We start from the raw sequence: 19,303 nt of genomic DNA on the forward strand, positions 1-19,303 counted from the left end.
CATTGTGTGCTTGTGTGTGTGTGTGCATAGATGTAGTGCAAAAGCAGGTACAAAATGGTGTAAAAAGAGACAAGAGAAACACTATGAAGCAAATGTATCACAGAGGCATTTCCAAGCCAAAGATTTTGGTGTTATTTCTCTAGTTCTCACCTATTCATTATCTCATCTGTGCTCTTTACCCCCTCCTTCTGTTCAATGAGCTGCTACTTAGTGCCAAAATAATGTGGTCTTGCTGCCCCCTGGTGGTTAGTTGAGACGAATAGACACAGCTAAACTCATTTATTCCCCAAAACCTTTCATTTTGCTGTAGAACAGGGGCTCCTACAACACTCCTGTCATCCAAGAACAAGAATCAGAGGCTATTTTGGGTAAAGACTCACTGAAACCAGACAGATCACATGATTTTATGTAGCATGCTGCTGCCACATGATTGGCTTATTGGAACTTCATAAATGGTGTGCAGATGTTCCTATTAAAGGAGACTGTGAACTCTACAGATGTGTGATTCGATGAAACCAGTCATATTAACTGCTTTAAATTTGATTTATTTAATTTATTTATTTATTTAAATAAAGATTTGCTCCTCATTCTCAGCTGCATTGTAATCAAGAATGGAGGTGTAATTAACGTGAAGTAGGACATAATCTTTCAGGGAAAAAGGAACACATGCATGCATTGTGTTTCACTTGTTATTACAAATAATTATGAAGTGCTTGAGAAAAAAACATAAAAGGTGTGATGGCAAAATGTACACTATATTGCCAAAAGTTTTGGGACATCCCCCCCAAATCATTGAATTCAGGTGTTGTTTATCAGGGGTTTGGCTTGGTCCCTTAGTTCCAGTGAAAGGAACTCTTAATGCTTCAACATACCAAGACATTTTGGACAATTTCATGCTCCCAACTTTGTGGGATCAGTCCTGTTCCAACCCAACTGTGCACCAGTGCACAAAGCAAGGTCCATAAAGACATGGATGAGTGAGTTTGGTGTGGAGGAACTTGACTGGCCTGCACAGAGTCCTGACCTCAACCTGATAGAACACATTTGGGATGAATTAGAGTGGAGACTGTGAGCCAGCCCTTCTCATCCAACATCAATGCCTGACCTCACAAATATGCTTCTAGTGGAATGGTCAAAAATTCCCATAAACACACCCCTAAACCTTGTGGAAAGCCTTCCTAGAAGAGTTGAAGCTGTTGTAATCGCAAAGGGCGGACCAACTCCATATTACATTCATGTGCATGTAAAGGCAGACGTGGAATGGCTCAGTCACCGCTCTAATCCATCCCAAAGGTGTTCTATCGGGTTGAGGTCAGAACTCTGTGCAGTCAAGTTCCTCCACACCAAACTCACTCATCCATGTCTTTATGGATCTTGCTCTATGCACTGGTGTGCAGTCGTGTTGGAACAGGAAGGGGTCATCCCCAAACTGTTCCCACAAAGTTGGGAGCATGAAATTGTCCAAAATGTCTTGGTATGCTGAAGCATTAAGAGTTCTTTACTGGAACTAAGGGCCAAGCCCAACCCCTGAATTCAATGGTTTGGAGGGGTGTCCCAAAACCTTTGGCAATATAGTGTATGATATGTGAGTGGCCTGATCTAAATCCTATTGAACATGTGTGGAAAGAGCTGAAAGATGCAGTCTAGAGAAGGCACCCTTCAAACCTGAGACCGCTCGACCAGTTTGCTCACGAGGGGTGGGTCAAAATACCTGTGGACAGGTGCAGAAGTCTCACTGAGAGTTAGAAAAATCGCTTGATTGCAGTGATTGCCTCAAAACGTTGCCCAACAAAATATTAAGTTAAAGGTACCATTATTTTTGTCCAGGTCAGTTTCATTCGTTTGTTTTTGGTGTTTTTAAAATGCTCCTGTTGAACCACAATGCAAAAGCAATCGTTATTTTCATTAGGCAATTTTCAGTACATTTTTATTCATCATTACTTTTGTTTGAAGTTATTTTAGTGACCATTGTGGGTTTTTTTCTATCTTTAATGGAAGGGTACCAACAATTTTGTCCACGTGTTTATTTTTCTCTAGATCTCCGAATCCGTGACAGGTATAAACTCATCTGGCCTAAGCAACAAGACCATGCTGTTTGAGCTTGTTGTGAATAGTTATTATGTGTGAGGTGACATTTATACACAAGCCTGTAATTAGTCAAAATATGTACTATGTGGTGCAGAGTTTAGAAACACAACAGCTAAAATGTGTGGATTTTAGATTATATTTAAACAAATTAAAGATGAAGAGTTTACATGGATCCATCCTTATTGTTTTATCCAACTAGAAGAAAGTAGATCCTAATTCTGGACTAAAGGAGGGGTTAAATATTGCTGCCCTAATATTCCATTTTTATTTTAAAACCTTGTGTGGCTGGTTTTAAGTACCCGTATACAAAATGAACGCAACACAAATCCTGAATTCATCTGGTGCTTTAATTGTACACAACCAAAAAATAATAATAATTAACATATACTAATGTATACCACATATACCGATAGTATAGGCAGTGTTGTGTGACATTCGCAATGGCATAAACAGACTAGAGCTGTGTCTCAAACCACATAATTATATACTACTACGTAGGCAGCACGATTTTAGTATTAACACTAAACAAATTCTTTATTACGGTTAAGTGTCTGAATATAAAAATACTCTCATGTTGCTTACACACATACTGAAGAGCCTGCTTTGCATAACGATCTTCTGGGTATTCAAAATGTAGAAAAAACGTCTAAAAAATATGGTCATGGATTTCAGTTTGAGACACAGCTCATGACAGCAATCACAATTGACTGCGAGTTTTGTGTGTGTGTGTGTTTTTTTCCATACTGCTTCACAGAGATAAATACACTCACTGTACACTGAACACTCATGTACTAATGCAGGGTAGGGCCTCCCTTTGCTTTGAGACCAGGGCTCAATTCTTCATGGTATGGATTCCATCACATGTTGGAAATATTCTCTTGAGATTCTGGTCAAATCTCCTATATTACCACATCCTAAAGATGTTCTCCTGGATTCTGGTGACTGGGAAGGCCACTGTAAAGGCACTGGAAGAACACTGAACTCATTATCATGTTCATGAAACAAGTGAGAGGACTTTTGCTTTGTGACATGGTGCTATCATGGTGCATTATCCTGCAGGAAGTAGCCATTAGAGGAAGGCAAATAGTGGCCTTTTAGAGATGCAAAAATACTCTAATAGACTGTGATATTCAACTGATGACTGACTGGTGTAATGTGAGCCAAGAAAACATTCCCCACACCAGCCAGGATTGTTCACACAAGCCAGGTTGGGTCGATAAATTCATGCTTTTGGTGCCAAATTCTGACTCTAACATCTGTGAGCCTCAGCAAAAAATGGGATTCATCAGACCTCCAGTCTTTAACTGTCCAGTTTGGGTGAGCCTTCGTCCACTGCAGCCTCAGCTTTCTGTTCTTGGCTGACAGAAGTGGAACCTGAACTCTTGTTGTTGTTGTAGCACATCTGCCTCTATGTGCATTCTGAGATGCTCAATACAATTGTAGAGTGGCTATCTGAATTACTGTAGCCTTTCTGTCAACTCAAACCAGTTTGCCATTTATCAACAAGGTGTTTCTTTCCCAGCATACTTGCTGCACACTGGATGTTTCTTCTTTATTACATCATTCTGAGTAAATTCTAGAGAATGTTGTGTGTGAGAATCTCAGGAGATATAAAAAATACTCACACCAACCAATCATGCCAAGGTCAAAATCACTGAGATCACACGTTTCCCCATTCTGATGGCTGATGTGAACATTACCCGGAGCTGAGGCTGTATCTGCATGATGTTATGTGTTGCACTGCTGCTATACGATTGGATTAGATAACAGCGTGAATGACTAGGTGCACAGGTGTTCCTAATAAAGTGCTCAGTGAGTGTATGTGTCCCAAAATAGTATGAAATTGCTGTTGTGCCATTCAGCGAATGCCACTTTAAATGTACAAAAGGTACACACATGCATAGTCACATGTAAAGTCTTAATATTATAAGTGCTCCATGTTAAAGCAGTAAACTATACAAAATAGTTAAGAGTTATAGTTTAAAAATTTACTTAAAATGTACAGATAAAATACATGATAGATAAAACTTGCTGTGTTCCTGATGTACCCCCTTTGCTCACTGTGGCCCTGCTCTCCCAGCCTGTCCAGCCCCAGAAGTGGTCTTAGGCTTAAGTGCTTTAAAACTCCATGCCCTTGTTTGGTGTCCTCAGAGTGGGCTGGTCACTGCCCCTGTGGCAGCCGCTTCTGTATTTTTCAGCACTCCCCAGTCACATGCGTATTTTTAATTCCTGCTTTGTATTCATCACCACATCTCCCATCAGCGCTGCCATACATGTTTAACCTGCTCCGTCTCCCTGTGGTGGGCCATCACTGTATCAATATCAGCAAGTCCAGAATCCATCCAGAGTGACACCCAGCATTGGATAAGGATCTGGCACTGTCATCGGCTTTATCTGATTTATCTACCTCGTTTACTCGATTCCAGGTCCTGCCATGGCTCACACTGTCCCCGTCACAGCAGATTCTAGCCAAAGAAGATTTCAAAGTGTCCATTTCTCATTCTCTATGTCCCAGCTGCATTTCCTTCTCTGCCTTCCGCTCCATTCTGGCATACTCGAGGGCCACTTTTCCCATTCCAGGCTTTTTCCCCTTGGACATTTACTTCATCACTCTTCCCACGTAATTGCATCCCTTTGACTTTTCACAATACCCAGCATTCTAGCACTAATCCTGCCACACTGTGCTCTGGGACCTACTATAATAATAATAATAATAATAATAATAATAATAATAATAATAATAATAATAATAATAATGGCAAGTGAAGCTGCCATTCTGCACATGACCTGTGAACACTAATTAGTTAGAGGAGGAGGAAACATGGACACACTGGAGAACATTGTAAACTCCTTATAGACCTCAGTACCCGTAATGAAATAATAATTTTTTTTGTATTTGTCATTTATTTTTAATTAAAAGTGCTAAAACTTTTATTAATTTAAGGCCACATACAGAAGCACACAATTTTTTTTCCCATAATAATTAGACAAAAGGTTTTTGTAAGGGCATTGACCTAGTTTGATAGTCTTGACCTAGACACTAGTCCTATTTTCCAGCATGGCATTCACATACTGTATCTTATTAGACCAACGTCTTTTTGGCTACATGTTCTCCTTGTGCATTTCCATGTCTCTCACTCTGATCTTCTTCCTCAGTGGAGTAGTGCTGCAGTGCCTGGTGCCTGTTCCTGGAGAGAGCATCCTGAAAGCGCATGCCGCAGTCCTCACAGCCGTAAGGAAGGGAACTTCTCACATCCTCTTCCTCTGAGTTTTTTCTACTTGGAAGAGGCCTGTTCTCCAGGGATTGGGCAGATGCTCCCTGATCAGACTGCTTTTGCTGGACATCTGAGCTACTGCTGGCCAGGCTTGGCCGCCCTACGGAATTGGGTTCGGTGATAATGCCGTGTGCAGTGCGCTGATGAAAGCGGACGCCAGAGCGGTTCGAGAAGCCCTTTCCGCACAGGCTACAGAGAAATGGCCTCTCGCCTGTGTGGACACGCATATGGACCTTGAGGGCTCCTGACTGTGTAAAGCCCTTGCCACACTGCGCACACTGGTATGGCTTCTCACCAGTGTGTATACGCTGGTGCGCCCTGACACCAGCCAGGTGTGGGAAGCCCCTGCCGCAGTAGGTGCACGTGTACGGCCGCTCGCCCGTGTGAACACGCCGATGGATCTTGAGTGCACCTGACTGGCTGAAGCTCTTGCCACAGTCAGAGCATGTATAAGGCCTTGCTCCCGTGTGCACGTTAAGGTGTACCCGAAGGTTGCTGTGTGAGTTGAAGACACGACCGCACTCTGGGCACAGGAAGCCGCCGGCTTTGCTCGAGTGCTGGGTGCGCTGGTGCTGAAGCAACTGCGAAGGCCGCATGAACAACGCGGAGCAGTGCATGCACGGGTGCTGGCGAGGGTGGCCCTCCTGCTGTGCACAGTTAAAGGAACGCTGGCACAACAGGCAGGCGGTGAGCGGGCAGTGGTGGTGGTGGTGGTAGTGGTGGTGAGAGTGAGTGTGGCCAAAGTGGGTGTCAGATGACTGCTGGGGATGCAGGAGATGAGGGCATGGATGGCAGCAGAAGCAGGGGAAAGCTTGAAGAGCTGGTGGGCAGATCTGGGGGTTGGAGTTTGAAGCAGTTGTTGGACTATGTGTGTTTGTGCCTTTGTCCTGGTGCTCGGGGTTGGATAAGCCGTTTGACTCGCTGTTTCTTTCTTCCAGAGAAAGAGCCAGGCTGAGACAGGAGCCCAGGCCAAGCGCGACTGAGCTCGGCTCTTTGGACTGTGATGTGGATGCTTTTGATGCGGCAGCCTGAGAGGAAGAACTGTCTCTGGATTTCAGGCATAGCGGATGCATAGAGGATGCAGGCGTGGATGTTGAGGACAGAGGACAGCCTGGGCATGTGCAGGCATATGGCCGTACTGCAGGAAAGAAATAAATACAGGTGAGTAACCACTATAATATATTTAACATCTAATATCAGGCTTTTCCGTACAGCTGAAGTCATAAGTTTACATATATCTTGCAGAATCTGCAAATGTTAAATTAAGAGGATTCATAAAAATGGCATTGTGTGTTTAGTTAGTTCTGGTCTGATTTCACATATCCAGATGTTTACATATAGCCAACAAGACACAATAATTGATCCAGATCAAAAGTTTGCATACGCTTGATTCTTAATACTGAATGTTGTTACCAGAATGACTGTTTTTATGTTTTGTAAGAGTTTTTCCCTTGTTAGTCCTGAACTGCCCACTTCAGTGCCTGCACATTAATTTGCTTTTCCACCATCTCCTGCATATTTGACCTCTTTCCATCAACAGCTATATGATCTTGAGATCCGTCATTTTACACTGAGAACAACTGAGAGACTCAAACACAACTATTACGAAAGCTGCAAACATTCACTGATACACAAGAAGGCAGCATGAACTTTTGAACAGGATCATAGCTTCTAAAGGGTAGTATTAAATGGGAAAAAAAAGATCTTTAGAGAAAATTGTAGTGTTGTCTTCATGAACATCAGTGAATGTTTGCACCTTTTGTAATAGCTGTGTTTGAGTCTCTCAGCTGTCCTCAGTGTAAGAAGATGGATTTCAACATTACATATAGGCACTTGGAAAGGGTTCAAATAAGCAGAGGATGCTGGAAAAGCAAATCACGTGCATGAGCTGGAGGATTTTTCTGAAGAACAGAGGACAGTTTAACTGCTCAGGACTAAGAAGGGACTCATGAAAAACTCACAAAACATAAAAACAGTCACTAATCACCCAGGTAACAACACACATTATTAATAGTCAAGTGTATGGAAACTTTGAAACTGGATCATTTGTATAAATTCAGTTATTATTGTGTCTTGTGCACTAGATAGAAACATCTGGATATTTGACATAGCTTATTCAGGGCAGAAATAAATAAACACAAAATGTAGTTTCTATCAACTTTATTTTTTTAAATTATTTACATTTTGCAGATTCTACAAGTATGTAAACTTATGACCTCAACTGTATATCAGTTTATCTGCTAACCATGTTGCATCTTTAATGATGACATTAAGTGACTTATTTACACGTACATAACTCTGCTGTATCATGGTATATCATCACACCCATAACTGAAACAATGACTTAGAACCATGAGCACAGCTATTACTGTAGCTATGCACTCACCTTGTTGCTCATCACAATTTGCAGACTCCTCGATCCTCTGTCCAGGGTGAGAACCGATGTGTGATGGCATGTTTTTCCGCTGGTTCTGGCTGTGTGGGTCAGTCTGAGCCGGGTAACAGGATTTGGGTGCTGGTGTCTCAGAAGCCACGCTTTCCCAGGCAGCACGGAGCGATTGATTGTTAGTGCATTTCAGTAGCTGACCAGAGCCAGATGCACTAAAAGCCATGAGGTCACCAATAAAGTTATTCATCTCCAGCCAAGAGCTGGGAGCAGCAGACTATGTGAAGAAAAGCACAGCAAGGGTGAAGGCCCAGTGGCCCATAAGCGCGAAAAACACATTCACAAAACCAAAAACACAACAGCAAATTCCAGAAACATAATAACATGAACTCAAAGATGCTCAAAAATGCTTGTTGCTGATTGGACATTAAATCACACCTTTTCTGTGTGTTATCAAGTTAATGTAGCAAAAAATAATTCTTTGTTCTGAATAGCCCAGCTTCCTGTAGGCAGGTTTATAGCATTTACATACTCATATTAATGGCGTGCAAAGTTACATATCTAAATATAACATCATATGAATACACCATATTTAAATATAACATCATATGAATAACCTTGATAAAAAATAATCAGTATAATTTAAAGCATGTGTTATTTGTATGTTATTGAGGCTCCTATCACATCTTGTAGTAAACTGTAAATCTTCTAGCTGTCCATTTTCTGCCACTGTGGTTCATATAATTCTGATTTTGCTACAGTATTTTCACATTTGGTAAGTTGTCTTTATTTGTCACATATACATTACTGCACAGTGAAATTCTTTCTTCACATATCCCATCCTTGAGGGTTGGGGTCAGAGCCTTAACCACTTGAGCTACCACCGCCTCATTTGTTGCGTCTCTTTTTAAGGGGCCAAGCAACTACACCCTTATTGTTAATTCTACCTTTTCTTTTTCTTTGTGCTAGGTTTTCTATAATAGCTCAGAGCAAATTTTTGAGCAAATTAGCTGAATTGGTCACATGACTAAAAATGCGTCATGGTTTTCGAAAGCCTCAGTTTTCAGTCCACACTGCCACACAAAAACAGTGTTTTCAGATCTATCCACTTTGGACGGTGTTTTTTTATAAAAAGATACGTATTCGTTGACAAAGACGCCATCTCAGGGTGGACATAAGGTCAAAGCGGACAGAAAAATATGCAAAAACGTATTAGTGTAGATATGGCCTGTTATTGAGCTGCTCACAAAGTCTGGGTGCTTGGGCCACTGGAAATGCTGCTTTAATTGTTTTGTTTAATTGTTGTTACGGCTTTCTTTAAACTGTTTGCATTGTTTGTTTGTTTGTTTGTTTTTCTGTAGTTTCATTTCCTGTTGCATGTTCTGATTATCCTATTTATTCATTTTCTGCTCTTTTTTTTGCCTATTTGTTTGTTTGTTTTGTCTATTTATCTCTTGTGGTTCTGATTTGCTTGTTGTGTGTTTGTTTTGTTGATGTATTGTGTATTTCCGGTCTACTGTATGAAGGTGAACTGCTGTGTTTACACAATAAAGTCAAAACCTAGTAGTCAGCAGGAGAAAAGAAAACACCACGACAGAGACGTTTATAGACATGTCTCTTAGGTATTTTTAGCCGGAAAACAGTACGTCTTGCTATGAGCTAATTCACTGCCGAGTATAAATAAGCATTCCAGTGTAGTATAGCATGTATTCTTTCATATTTCTATGCATTACACTTACATACTCAGAGAAAGATGGACACCCTTCTGTAATGATCATGAACAGTTGTTCTTGTTTTGTTATTCCCACGGCATGCTATTTTACGCCATCACATGCCTATTTTGGCCCGATCCGTGTATCTGTGCGTATACTTACAGCAAATCTGTCTTTGTCCATTACCCTGCACGGCTGCATTACAGAGAAATTAAAGCACAATGTGTCATGTTTAAGAATTTGTAGCGTTCGTGCAGCTGTTGATTCACCGCCATCTTCCTTCACCAGCGGTGGACCACTTCCGGATGCTGCTCTGGGTCACGTGACTGACACGTTCACGTACGACGCGGCTCAATAAAAATAGAACACCCCTCCCCCTCACCTCTTAGCAGTAGAAAGTTCACTAGACTGCTATAGACTCAAAAAAGTTATCTTTTTAGAACAGAAGTCAGCTATTCGATAAAAAATTACGAACTGACTACTTGTCTAGAAACTTAAGCAATCGAGAGACAACTGATTTTGAAGAAGAAGAGACAGTAAAGAGCAAACAGAAGTTCCTTTGTGATTGCGTTATAGGACCAAAACAATGGAATAATTGGCATAAGACATATTAACATATATATTATTCATCATTAATTAAACAGCAAACCCTTTAACACCATTATGAATGTTCATAACATCGTCACCTGTCCATTACTTATGTGCAAGAGCAATGACCAGGAAAAGGAAGAAGAAAACCGATTCAAACCAGAACATGTTTTGGAGAAAGGAGCCATTTGTTATGTAGACTTTGAAATTCTCACCATCATCCTCCCAGGCTCGCAATCGAACATGACAGAGTGCACAGCAAGTTTGATCCTAAAACATGTAAATGCTAATACAAAAATAAGGTTTTGTCACAAACTTATCACAAATACAGATCCATCCACCTATTTTCTGAGCTGCTTATCCTATACAGGGTTGCAGGGAACCCAGAGTCTATCCCAGGGCACAAGGCAGGGGAAGCCCTGAACAGGATGCCAACCATTGCAGGCTACAATCATACACACACATTTACACTCATCCTACCACACATGACTTTGAACTTGGGGGAGGAAACCAGTATCCAGGAAAACCCCCAAAGCAAATGGAGCAAAAACTCCACACATGCAGAATAAGGGTGGGGACCGAACCCATATAGCCCTGGAGGTGCGAAGCTTGGACAGACCTGGATAAGCAAAGCTTCGAAAACTTGTTGTTTTTGTATGTTTGTATGTTTTTAATAGAGGAAACCAGTGAGGAAGTCAGAGAGCTGGACAGAGTAAAAAAAAATCCAGAATGTTTAATAGATCTTACACCAATGACATACACTGACCAGGCATAACATTATGACATTATGTCTTCATGCAGAAATAACATGTTAGTACATTTTATGCATTTGAATTAATGTATTAATTAACACATAGGAGTAATCTAAATCAAACATGCTCTATAAAAACAAAGATGAATTACATGGGCATCATTTCCATTACTTTGTCATATTCACCTTTATACACAAACATACACCGATCAGGCATAACATTATGACCACTGACAGGTGACATGAATAAGACTGATTATCTCCTCATCATGGCACCTGTTAGTGGGTGGTATATATTAGACAGCAAGTGAACATTTTGTCCTCAAAGTTGATGTGTTAGAAGCAGGAAAAATGGACAAGTGTAAGGATTTGAGCGAGATTGACAAGGACCAAATTGTGATGGCTAGACCACTGGATCAGAGCATCTCCAAAACTGCAGCTCTTGTGGGGTGTTCCCGGTCTGCAGTGGTCAGTATCTATCAAAAGCATCCTATAGGTCAAGTATGTCCTTTATGACCTGTAAGTATCTTTTGGTGGCCAAGATCATATGGGTTAGGGCTGTTTGGCAGCAAAAGGGGGACCGGCACAATATTAGGCAGGTGGTCATAATCTTATGCCTGATCAGTGTAATTGGATAGCTCTGGATTACTTTAATCATTTACACTGTTCTTCCTTATCAAATGTAGAAAGGTATACTAATAATACACACTAATAATTTAATCTCAACCCATTTTGTGTCCTTGTCCATCCATTTCTCTTCAAATCCCACTGTAGTACTTGTACATGCTCTGGGTGGCTCGGGCCCATGGATCTGCTACTTTATCCACAAGAGTGAACAATCTGAAATGATGCTTTTCTTTCGTATAGAGTGGGTTTGGTTAACGTTATGTGAGTAATGGCTCAACTGATAAGGTGCTGGGATACTAATCTGAAGGTTAAGAGTTCATGCCACTGTAAGGGCCTTGAGCAAGTTGGGGCCACTGTAGGGGCACTCCACTGTAGGGGCATTATATCATGGCTGACCTTGTCCTCTGACACCAACTTCCTGGAAGCTGGGATATAAGAAGAATTTCACAGTGCTGAAAAGCATATGGGGGGGGGGGATAAAGGTTTCTTATCTTTTAAACATGTATAATAGGTGATTGTTATTCACACACGAATCCTCACAAGAAGATGCGCATTTTAGTTAAGGTTGTGAGATTTGTGATTATGTCTGTGAGACTCCAACAGTGTCTCAGCTATAAGACTAGGGCATGCAATATTTGATAGACATTAAAAAAATATAATTTAAAATGTATAATTTATATCATGGACTTTTATATGACCATAAAGCTGCTATGCGACAGTGTCCATCGCATAATAAAAGTGCTATATAAATAAAATTGAATTGAAATATCTACAAAAGTCTTTATAAGGCAGAACAACTGACTTGAGAGACAAACAAATTTTTTATTACTTGGTTTGAATTTTTTTTAAATGTACACTAATAATAATAATAATAATAATAATAATAAAAGCCCTTTTTATTGTTAAGGAAGCTTTAAGTCATACAGTGATATTTGGTATCTTGACTGTTATGTATGGAGTCTATCTGTTATGTTGGGCATCTTGGACATTTTTTAAACTTATGTCATCACCGATATTTTAAAAGACAGGTTTGTTAATATATTCTGATATGCTTATCATATTCTCATATCATGTACATACTTTTACATCATACTTTTATAGCATTTTACAATATTTAACATAAAACATGTTCAGCGATAAAATTGACTCTTTTGCTGTACTTTCTACAAATGTTTGGTTTTATTTTTATTATTTACTACATTGCATTGTTTGACATACATCAGTAAATGTTCATAGGACAAGAAGTTGTTACAGGTCCTGGATCGATTAATACAGAAGTGCACTTGAGAGCTACTAACACACGCGGAATCACCGCTGGTGTAGTCATTTGTAGTAGGCTTAGTGTTTCTAGCATATTTAGCCCGTGCTGTGACCTTTGCTATAGTGCTGTATGCACTCGGTGTGGCGTGATGACCTCCAGGAAGGAACACAGCTTCTCTTTATGCCACAGGAAGAAGAGTGTCATGCTCCTTGTAGCTGCTTTAGGGTTGTGGTAAGGGGCTCCAGCTTTGCGTGACTGAGGACCAGAGTTCGAGAAAAAGGATTTACAAGAGAATAAAGGGTTTAAACGCTATCCGAAGAGTAGACCATGTGGTAAAGCTGATCCTGGAAGATGCCTGCGTAGGTGCGGACTGCTCCTGTTGTCTCCTCATACAGGTTCCTAAAAATATTACATAAAATACACTGAAATGAATGACCGTTATATTAACGGGTTATACTACGCTATTTTTCTATTGCACTATTGCATCAGAGGATGTGGAAAAAGGAAAAAAAAGTTCACCCACTTGGCTTTCTCATCCAGCTTGAGTTCCTTGATGGTGTCTACGTATGAACCCGCAACACCCAGGCTGTAATCATAATAGTTCTTCAGTTTGTCCATTATCATGGTAACTGGTCCCTTTTCCTCCTCCTCCTCCTCCTCAATCTCTCTGGGCACACGGAAGCTGTCCGCACCTGCAAAAACAATATTTTATATTATTATAATATATTATTAAAACTCTTCCTCTGAGCTTTTGTTTTATTCCTTTCCATAAAGTGTGCAAAGTAAACATGATCCATTTATGTGTGTATCATAACATACCCAAGGCGAGGAGTGCGATTAGCACGCTGACAATCACCAGTTTGTTCATGCTGAATACTGGACCTGAGGAGAAAATGAAGATATGGTTTAAGTGCTAGTTATGTGTGTAAAGACCATCGCAGTGAATATCTCAAGAACTTTTCCTAAAAGTGGTTACTATCCTCATTTCAGTCGATGCTGTTACAATGTCTAATGCCATAAGAGGTAGATGAGATCGACAAAGGAGTAAAGACTTAGCAAAAATGATATTCTTTTAGCCTCGATATTAGATGATTAGTACATATTAAATGATTAGTAAAGATTCTAAACACAGTACAATTGAAAAAGCTGATTTCTTTTGCTTCTGTACTAATTGAATGAAGAACATAATTGTACTCACTGTCTCTCCTCAGTAGGAAGTGTGTAACGCTGTTTAGCAGGTCAAGCACCTTGGCCTATCTTATATATATGAGGACTGATGTGTTGACTATCCAGAGACCAAAGTGCAACTCTCTCAGAGAGAGAAAAAGTGAAAAGAGAGAAGGGGGAGTAGAGAGAAGGGGGGGTCACTAAGGGTAAGGTGTGAACATGAAATCAAATTTATCTTATTGTTAAGATAAATGACTCGAAATCTGTGTTACAGCAGATTTAAAGCAGGAACTATTTTCTGTGCTCTGATCATCGGTAAAGTCGACCACAATCTTTAGTGGAAACTGATGATCTAATCAACTGCCTCAATATAAATATGTTAATATTCCATAATTACTTTTGTCCGTTTTTTCATATTCCTCATATCTAGCCCTTTGAAGTTCCATGAGTACATACCTGTTTATTGAGCGAGTAGTCTGGCACACGTTTGCAGTCCAAAGTTTAATTCATCTTAGACACGTCAGTCTGTTTATCTAAGGTTTATTTAAGGTTATCACACTATTGTTTTCTGTGTTTTAGTTGGTCCTCATCACCATGGACTTTGGAGTTCCTTATTTGCTTGTTCTCGATATTCTTAAACGATTCCAATATCCTCATTTTTGGTCATCAATAACAAGACCCGAAATCAAACAAGTCTTTTTTGAAGCTGAATTGTTTAGTTTTTGAAATGTAAGATTATCGCCTATTCATTGTAGGGGACATACTGTATGATAGTTCCATTAAAAGGTAGGACATGATGTAGCAATTTAGATTAACCAGAATTTCAGCTTCTATTTCTTAGAAAATGACACACTTTTTTGAACCCACTCATTTTTTCACATGAAAAGTATTGGAACATCTGACTGACTGACTGACTGACTGAATGAATGAATGACAGACACCCAGGTATATCAAAGAAGCTTGAACAGAAAACAAAAGAAGAATACAACAATCAGTGCAGTCACACTAAGCCAGAGACATGAAACCAAATAATATGAAAGTGTTATTGTCACGAGGCCTGAACGCCAGAGGGAGCCGTCGCCCGAATATTAACTGTTTCTGTTCACTTCCGGTTCTATGACCTATATAAACCGCACGCTATCCTAGTTTCATTGCGAAGCAGTGTTTCCTTTGTGTTACCTGCCAAGCCTTGATTTATCTATAGTCTCGTTTCCTCGTGTATGACCTTGCTCGTCTTTCTTCTGACTACGTTTCTTGGACTAGCGTTTTGGTTTTGACTTTCTCTTCATTGCTTTCTGGTTTTCGACTCTATCTTTTCCGTGACCTCGACCAAGATCTTAGCCTTTGGCCCTTTACATCATCCGCGTATGGATTCTAATACCCCTACGTCTGATGGGACGTTACAGAATGCTTCGCCTGAAATGAGTCCAGAGGATATGCAAGCGGCACTGTGGCGGCAGCGTGTCCTTATTCAAGCTTACCAGGCGGAGGTCGACGCGCTGAGGGCAGCTAACCACCAGCTCCAGCAGCAGCCACTGGATCAGGCAGCCGCCGCCGCGCCAGCGCATGACACCCACCGCGAACTTCCTCGTTTTGCCCTTCCTGAGAAGTTTGACGGATCCGCCGATCGTTGCCGAGGTTTTCTTCGTCAGTGTGATAACTATTTCGCTCACCAACCTGAGGCTTACCGCGACGAAAGAACCAGGTGCGCGTTCATATTATCCTTACTAACTGGTAGAGCGCTAGATAAGGCATGCAAATTAGTTCCCATGAAGGGATTACCTACTTCCATGGAGACCGCCGTGGCCATTTTCCACAACGTCTTCCGGAATTTTGGGCTCCCCGAGGACATTGTATCGGATCGGGGGCCACAGTTTACCTCCAGGGTCTGGCAGGAATTCTGCAAGCAACTAAGAATCAAGGTCAGTCTGAGCTCAGGATACCACCCCCAATCTAACGGGCAGGCCGAACATCTGAACCAAGAACTAGGAAGGTTCTTGAGGGCTTACTGCAGCAAGGAACAGCATCGATGGAGTGAATTCCTCCCATGGGCCGAATACGCTCAGAACTCCCTCACCCATTCCTCTACGGGGCTGACACCCTTCCAATGTGTTTTTGGCTATCAACCACCCCTGTTCCCGTGGTCCGGGGAGCCCTCTGATGTCCCCGCGGTGGACGAATGGTCCAGGCGAAGCCAGGAGATCTGGGAACGAGCCCATGTTCGCCTTCATCGGGCTATACGTAGACAGGCAATGCAAGCCAACCGCCGACGCCAACCCCACCCTACCTACCAAGTGGGTCAAAAGGTTTGGTTATCCACGCGCAACCTGAAACTCAAGCTGCCATGTCGTAAGCTCAGCCCCAGGTTCGTCGGCCCCTTCAAGATCATCCACCAGGTTAATCCCGTCTCGTTTCACCTAGAGCTGCCCGCCTCCTACCGCCTCGCACCCACCTTTCATGTATCCCTGCTCAAGCCCTATCACGAGCCACAGACCGCGGACCCCTCTGCCCATGAGCCACCCCCTCCCCTGGACATTGACGGTTCCCTCGCCTATCGGGTCCACACCATTCTTAACTCGCGTCGTCAGGGCCGCCGCCTCCAATACCTGGTGGACTGGGAGGGATATGGCCCGGAGGAGCGATGCTGGGTCAATGCAAACGATATCCTGGACCCCGCTCTCATAGACGAATTCCACCAGAACTTTCCCCACAGACCCGCCCCTCGCCCGAGGGGACGCCCTCGACGCCGAACACCTGGAGGTGTTCTTAGACGGGGGGGTTCTGTCACGAGGCCTGAACGCCAGAGGGAGCCGTCGCCCGAATATTAACTGTTTCTGTTCACTTCCGGTTCTATGACCTATATAAACCGCACGCTATCCTAGTTTCATTGCGAAGCATTGTTTCCTTTGTGTTACCTGCCAAGCCTTGATTTATCTATAGTCTCGTTTCCTCGTGTATGACCTTGCTCGTCTTTCTTCTGACTACGTTTCTTGGACTAGCGTTTTGGTTTTGACTTTCTCTTCATTGCTTTCTGGTTTTCGACTCTATCTTTTCCGTGACCTCGACCAAGATCTTAGCCTTTGACCCTTTACATCATCTGCATATGGATTCTAATACCCCTACGTCTGACGGGACGTTACAGTTATTTACTTTAATCTGTTCCTATACTTTTGCTAAAATTAGGTGGTCTGCCAACAAAGGTGCTGTGTTTGTAAATATCAGGAAAAACAGCACAGCCTACAAATATGGCCATGAGAGACTACAGTCCCCAGCACAACATGCCACCAGAGTTCACACACACACACACACACACACACACACACACACTCTTACTAAGAACTCCTTGCAGTCTAGTCCCCCTGAATGAACTGCTGCCAAAGCTTTACAGAAATATGAAAATGAAGAATAAAATTTGCAACGTTTAAAATTAAAATTTATATTTATCCCTAATGAGTAACCCAGAGGTTGAGATGATATAAGGAAGAAACCTTGAGAGGAACCAGACTCAAAAGAAAAGCCATCCTCATCTGGGTGATACCAGAGTGTGCGATTATAAATGATCTCCTGTGTACAATTGTATGTAGTCAAGTGGAGTTGCGTAACCAAAAGTTTCTGAACCATATATGAGAACCATATATAAATTGATTAAGTATGAAAATATATTGATTTATGCAAGTATAAAATTAATTTTAGCGCATAAAAACTGTAAGATCTAATGATAAACCTTGAGTTTTTTCCACATACAGTGCTGTGCTAGGTACCATTTTATAGATATTTATTTTATGAATAATTATTTTATGAATAATTTAAAAATTATGTATAATATGCTTTTTTAATTGTAAGACAAACGCCTATTCATTGTTGGGGACATCAAATGTAAGTTCCATTTGGTAGGGCATGATGTGGACGAGAATATCAGCCTCTGTTTCATAGAACATGAGTCCCTTTGTTCAAACAAACCCATTATTTCCGAATGATCAAAAGTATTGGAACACGCAACTGACTCACTCACTCACTCTTGGGTGTTTCTTGTTGCCCAGCAACACAGACAACTGAAAGAAGCCTGAAAAGGAGCACAAAAGAACAATACAATGTACACTGAATCAAAGCAGTGATATTAAGCCAGAGACATGAAACCAAAATAACATGAGTGTTATCTACTTTCATTTACTTTAATCTGTTCATATACTTTTGCTCACCTAAAAATTGGGTGGTCTGCCATCCAAAGGTGCCATGTTTTTGTTGTTGTTGTTGTTGTTGTTGTTGTTTTGTTTTTAATATCCAAGTGTAAATAACAAGAAATGAAATATCCCATCTCATATTTTGATCTCAAACCCAAAAACATTTTAGATTTCCAAAATGTTTCCAAAAAACATAAAATTACAGAAAAATGATTTCCCAAAAATGTGAAGAAAAAAAATCCCAAAAAATAATGTTACAGAAAAATATTTGTATGTTGGTGAAGTATAAAAGAATTGAATTTTTTTGCATGAGTCATGAGAAGGAGTAGCTGGGACAAATGGCATGTTCTAGCTCATCTGTCAATCACAGTGACCAACCAATAAGGTGCCACTGAGCCTAATCATATAAAATACAAAAGAACTTCAAAAATGGTTTTAAACCGATTGCAATTTAAAAGTCAATTTATGTGCATTTCTGTGTCCTGGAGCTCACAGGTATAAATCCTGGCAATGTCACAGCTAGGAAAAAGATGCAGAAGATTCACAGCTTGCCTCCACCCTTCACTAGCTGTATATTAACACAGTTTTCTGTTGCTATTGGGTTGCCAGCACAACCTAAAATAAGCAGTTCACTTAATTTTCATTACGGCAAATAAAAATATTATCCCGGATGAAAGGTTTTAGTAGGAGAGGATTCAATCAACAGTAAATTTGCTTTCAAATCTGGTGACAAATTACAGGTCAGTGGTTTCCGAACATAGCCTCAGACGACAATTTCCTGCTTGTTTTGTCATTCTTTCCTGATCTAACTAATCAGCGAACACACACTTCTTAATTTAACATAGATCAGATCAGGTAACTGATCAGAAGGTTGTAGTTCAAGGCTCCAAACTGCCATGCTATCAATGTTGGGCCCTTGAGAAAGACCCTTAAACTTATTTGCTCCAGGGGCACTGCACAATGGGTGACCCTGTGCTCTGACCACAGCTTGGTAATAAGCTGGGATATGCAAAAATCAGCAGTGGTGGCTCAAGTGGTTAAGGATCTGTGTTGTTGATCAGAAGACTGGCACCACCAAGCTGGGCCCTTGAGCAAGGCCTTTAACCCCCTTTCTGCTCTGACCCCAACTTCGTCAGCTGGGATACCCCGAAGAACAGAATGCCACTGTGCTGTAATGTATGTGTGATGATAATAAAAGCTTCTTCTTCTAGATATATTAAAGCAGAGAAAACAAATAAATAAACAGATTTATGACTGCTGTCACGTT

General features: G+C 41.2%; 2 protein-coding genes across 2 annotated transcripts; both read right to left on the reverse strand.

The window, feature by feature from the left end:
* Window positions 1–2,417: 2,417 nt before the first annotated feature.
* si:ch211-79k12.2 (uncharacterized protein LOC568844 homolog) lies at window positions 2,418–9,782 on the reverse strand. Its single transcript, XM_058394077.1, has 3 exons — window positions 9,624–9,782; window positions 7,750–8,026; window positions 2,418–6,501 (listed from the first exon to the last, which is right to left on the reverse strand). Exons 1-3 carry the CDS (start codon window positions 9,660–9,662, stop codon window positions 5,171–5,173), a joined length of 1,647 nt encoding a protein of 548 aa, XP_058250060.1. The 5' UTR covers window positions 9,663–9,782; the 3' UTR covers window positions 2,418–5,170.
* A 2,802-nt stretch (window positions 9,783–12,584) lies between these two features.
* apoc2 (apolipoprotein C-II) lies at window positions 12,585–13,981 on the reverse strand. The gene is made up of 4 exons (XM_058400334.1): window positions 13,887–13,981; window positions 13,508–13,570; window positions 13,212–13,380; window positions 12,585–13,087 (listed from the first exon to the last, which is right to left on the reverse strand). Exons 2-4 carry the CDS (start codon window positions 13,554–13,556, stop codon window positions 12,991–12,993), a joined length of 315 nt encoding a protein of 104 aa, XP_058256317.1. The 5' UTR covers window positions 13,557–13,570; window positions 13,887–13,981; the 3' UTR covers window positions 12,585–12,990.
* Between the last annotated feature and the right edge of the window lie 5,322 nt (window positions 13,982–19,303).

This window comes from Hemibagrus wyckioides, linkage group LG01, assembly GCF_019097595.1.
Source record: "Hemibagrus wyckioides isolate EC202008001 linkage group LG01, SWU_Hwy_1.0, whole genome shotgun sequence".
NCBI classification, from domain to species: domain Eukaryota; kingdom Metazoa; phylum Chordata; class Actinopteri; order Siluriformes; family Bagridae; genus Hemibagrus; species Hemibagrus wyckioides.

What these genes read in the sequence shown, in the direction of transcription:
- si:ch211-79k12.2 (XM_058394077.1), bottom strand. Translation starts at nt 9,662, where the DNA reads ATGCAGCCGTGCAGGGTAATGGACAAAGACAGATTTGCT. An exon ending in TGGACAAAGACAGATTTGCT is followed by an intron (nt 8,027 to 9,623) that starts GTAAGTATACGC and finishes TTCTTCACATAG; the next exon opens with TCTGCTGCTCCCAGCTCTTG. An exon ending in AAATTGTGATGAGCAACAAG is followed by an intron (nt 6,502 to 7,749) that starts GTGAGTGCATAG and finishes TCTTTCCTGCAG; the next exon opens with TACGGCCATATGCCTGCACA.
- apoc2 (XM_058400334.1), bottom strand. Translation starts at nt 13,556, where the DNA reads ATGAACAAACTGGTGATTGTCAGCGTGCTAATCGCACTCCTCGCCTTG. An exon ending in AATCGCACTCCTCGCCTTGG is followed by an intron (nt 13,381 to 13,507) that starts GTATGTTATGAT and finishes TTGTTTTTGCAG; the next exon opens with GTGCGGACAGCTTCCGTGTG. An exon ending in AAGCTGGATGAGAAAGCCAA is followed by an intron (nt 13,088 to 13,211) that starts GTGGGTGAACTT and finishes TAATATTTTTAG; the next exon opens with GAACCTGTATGAGGAGACAA.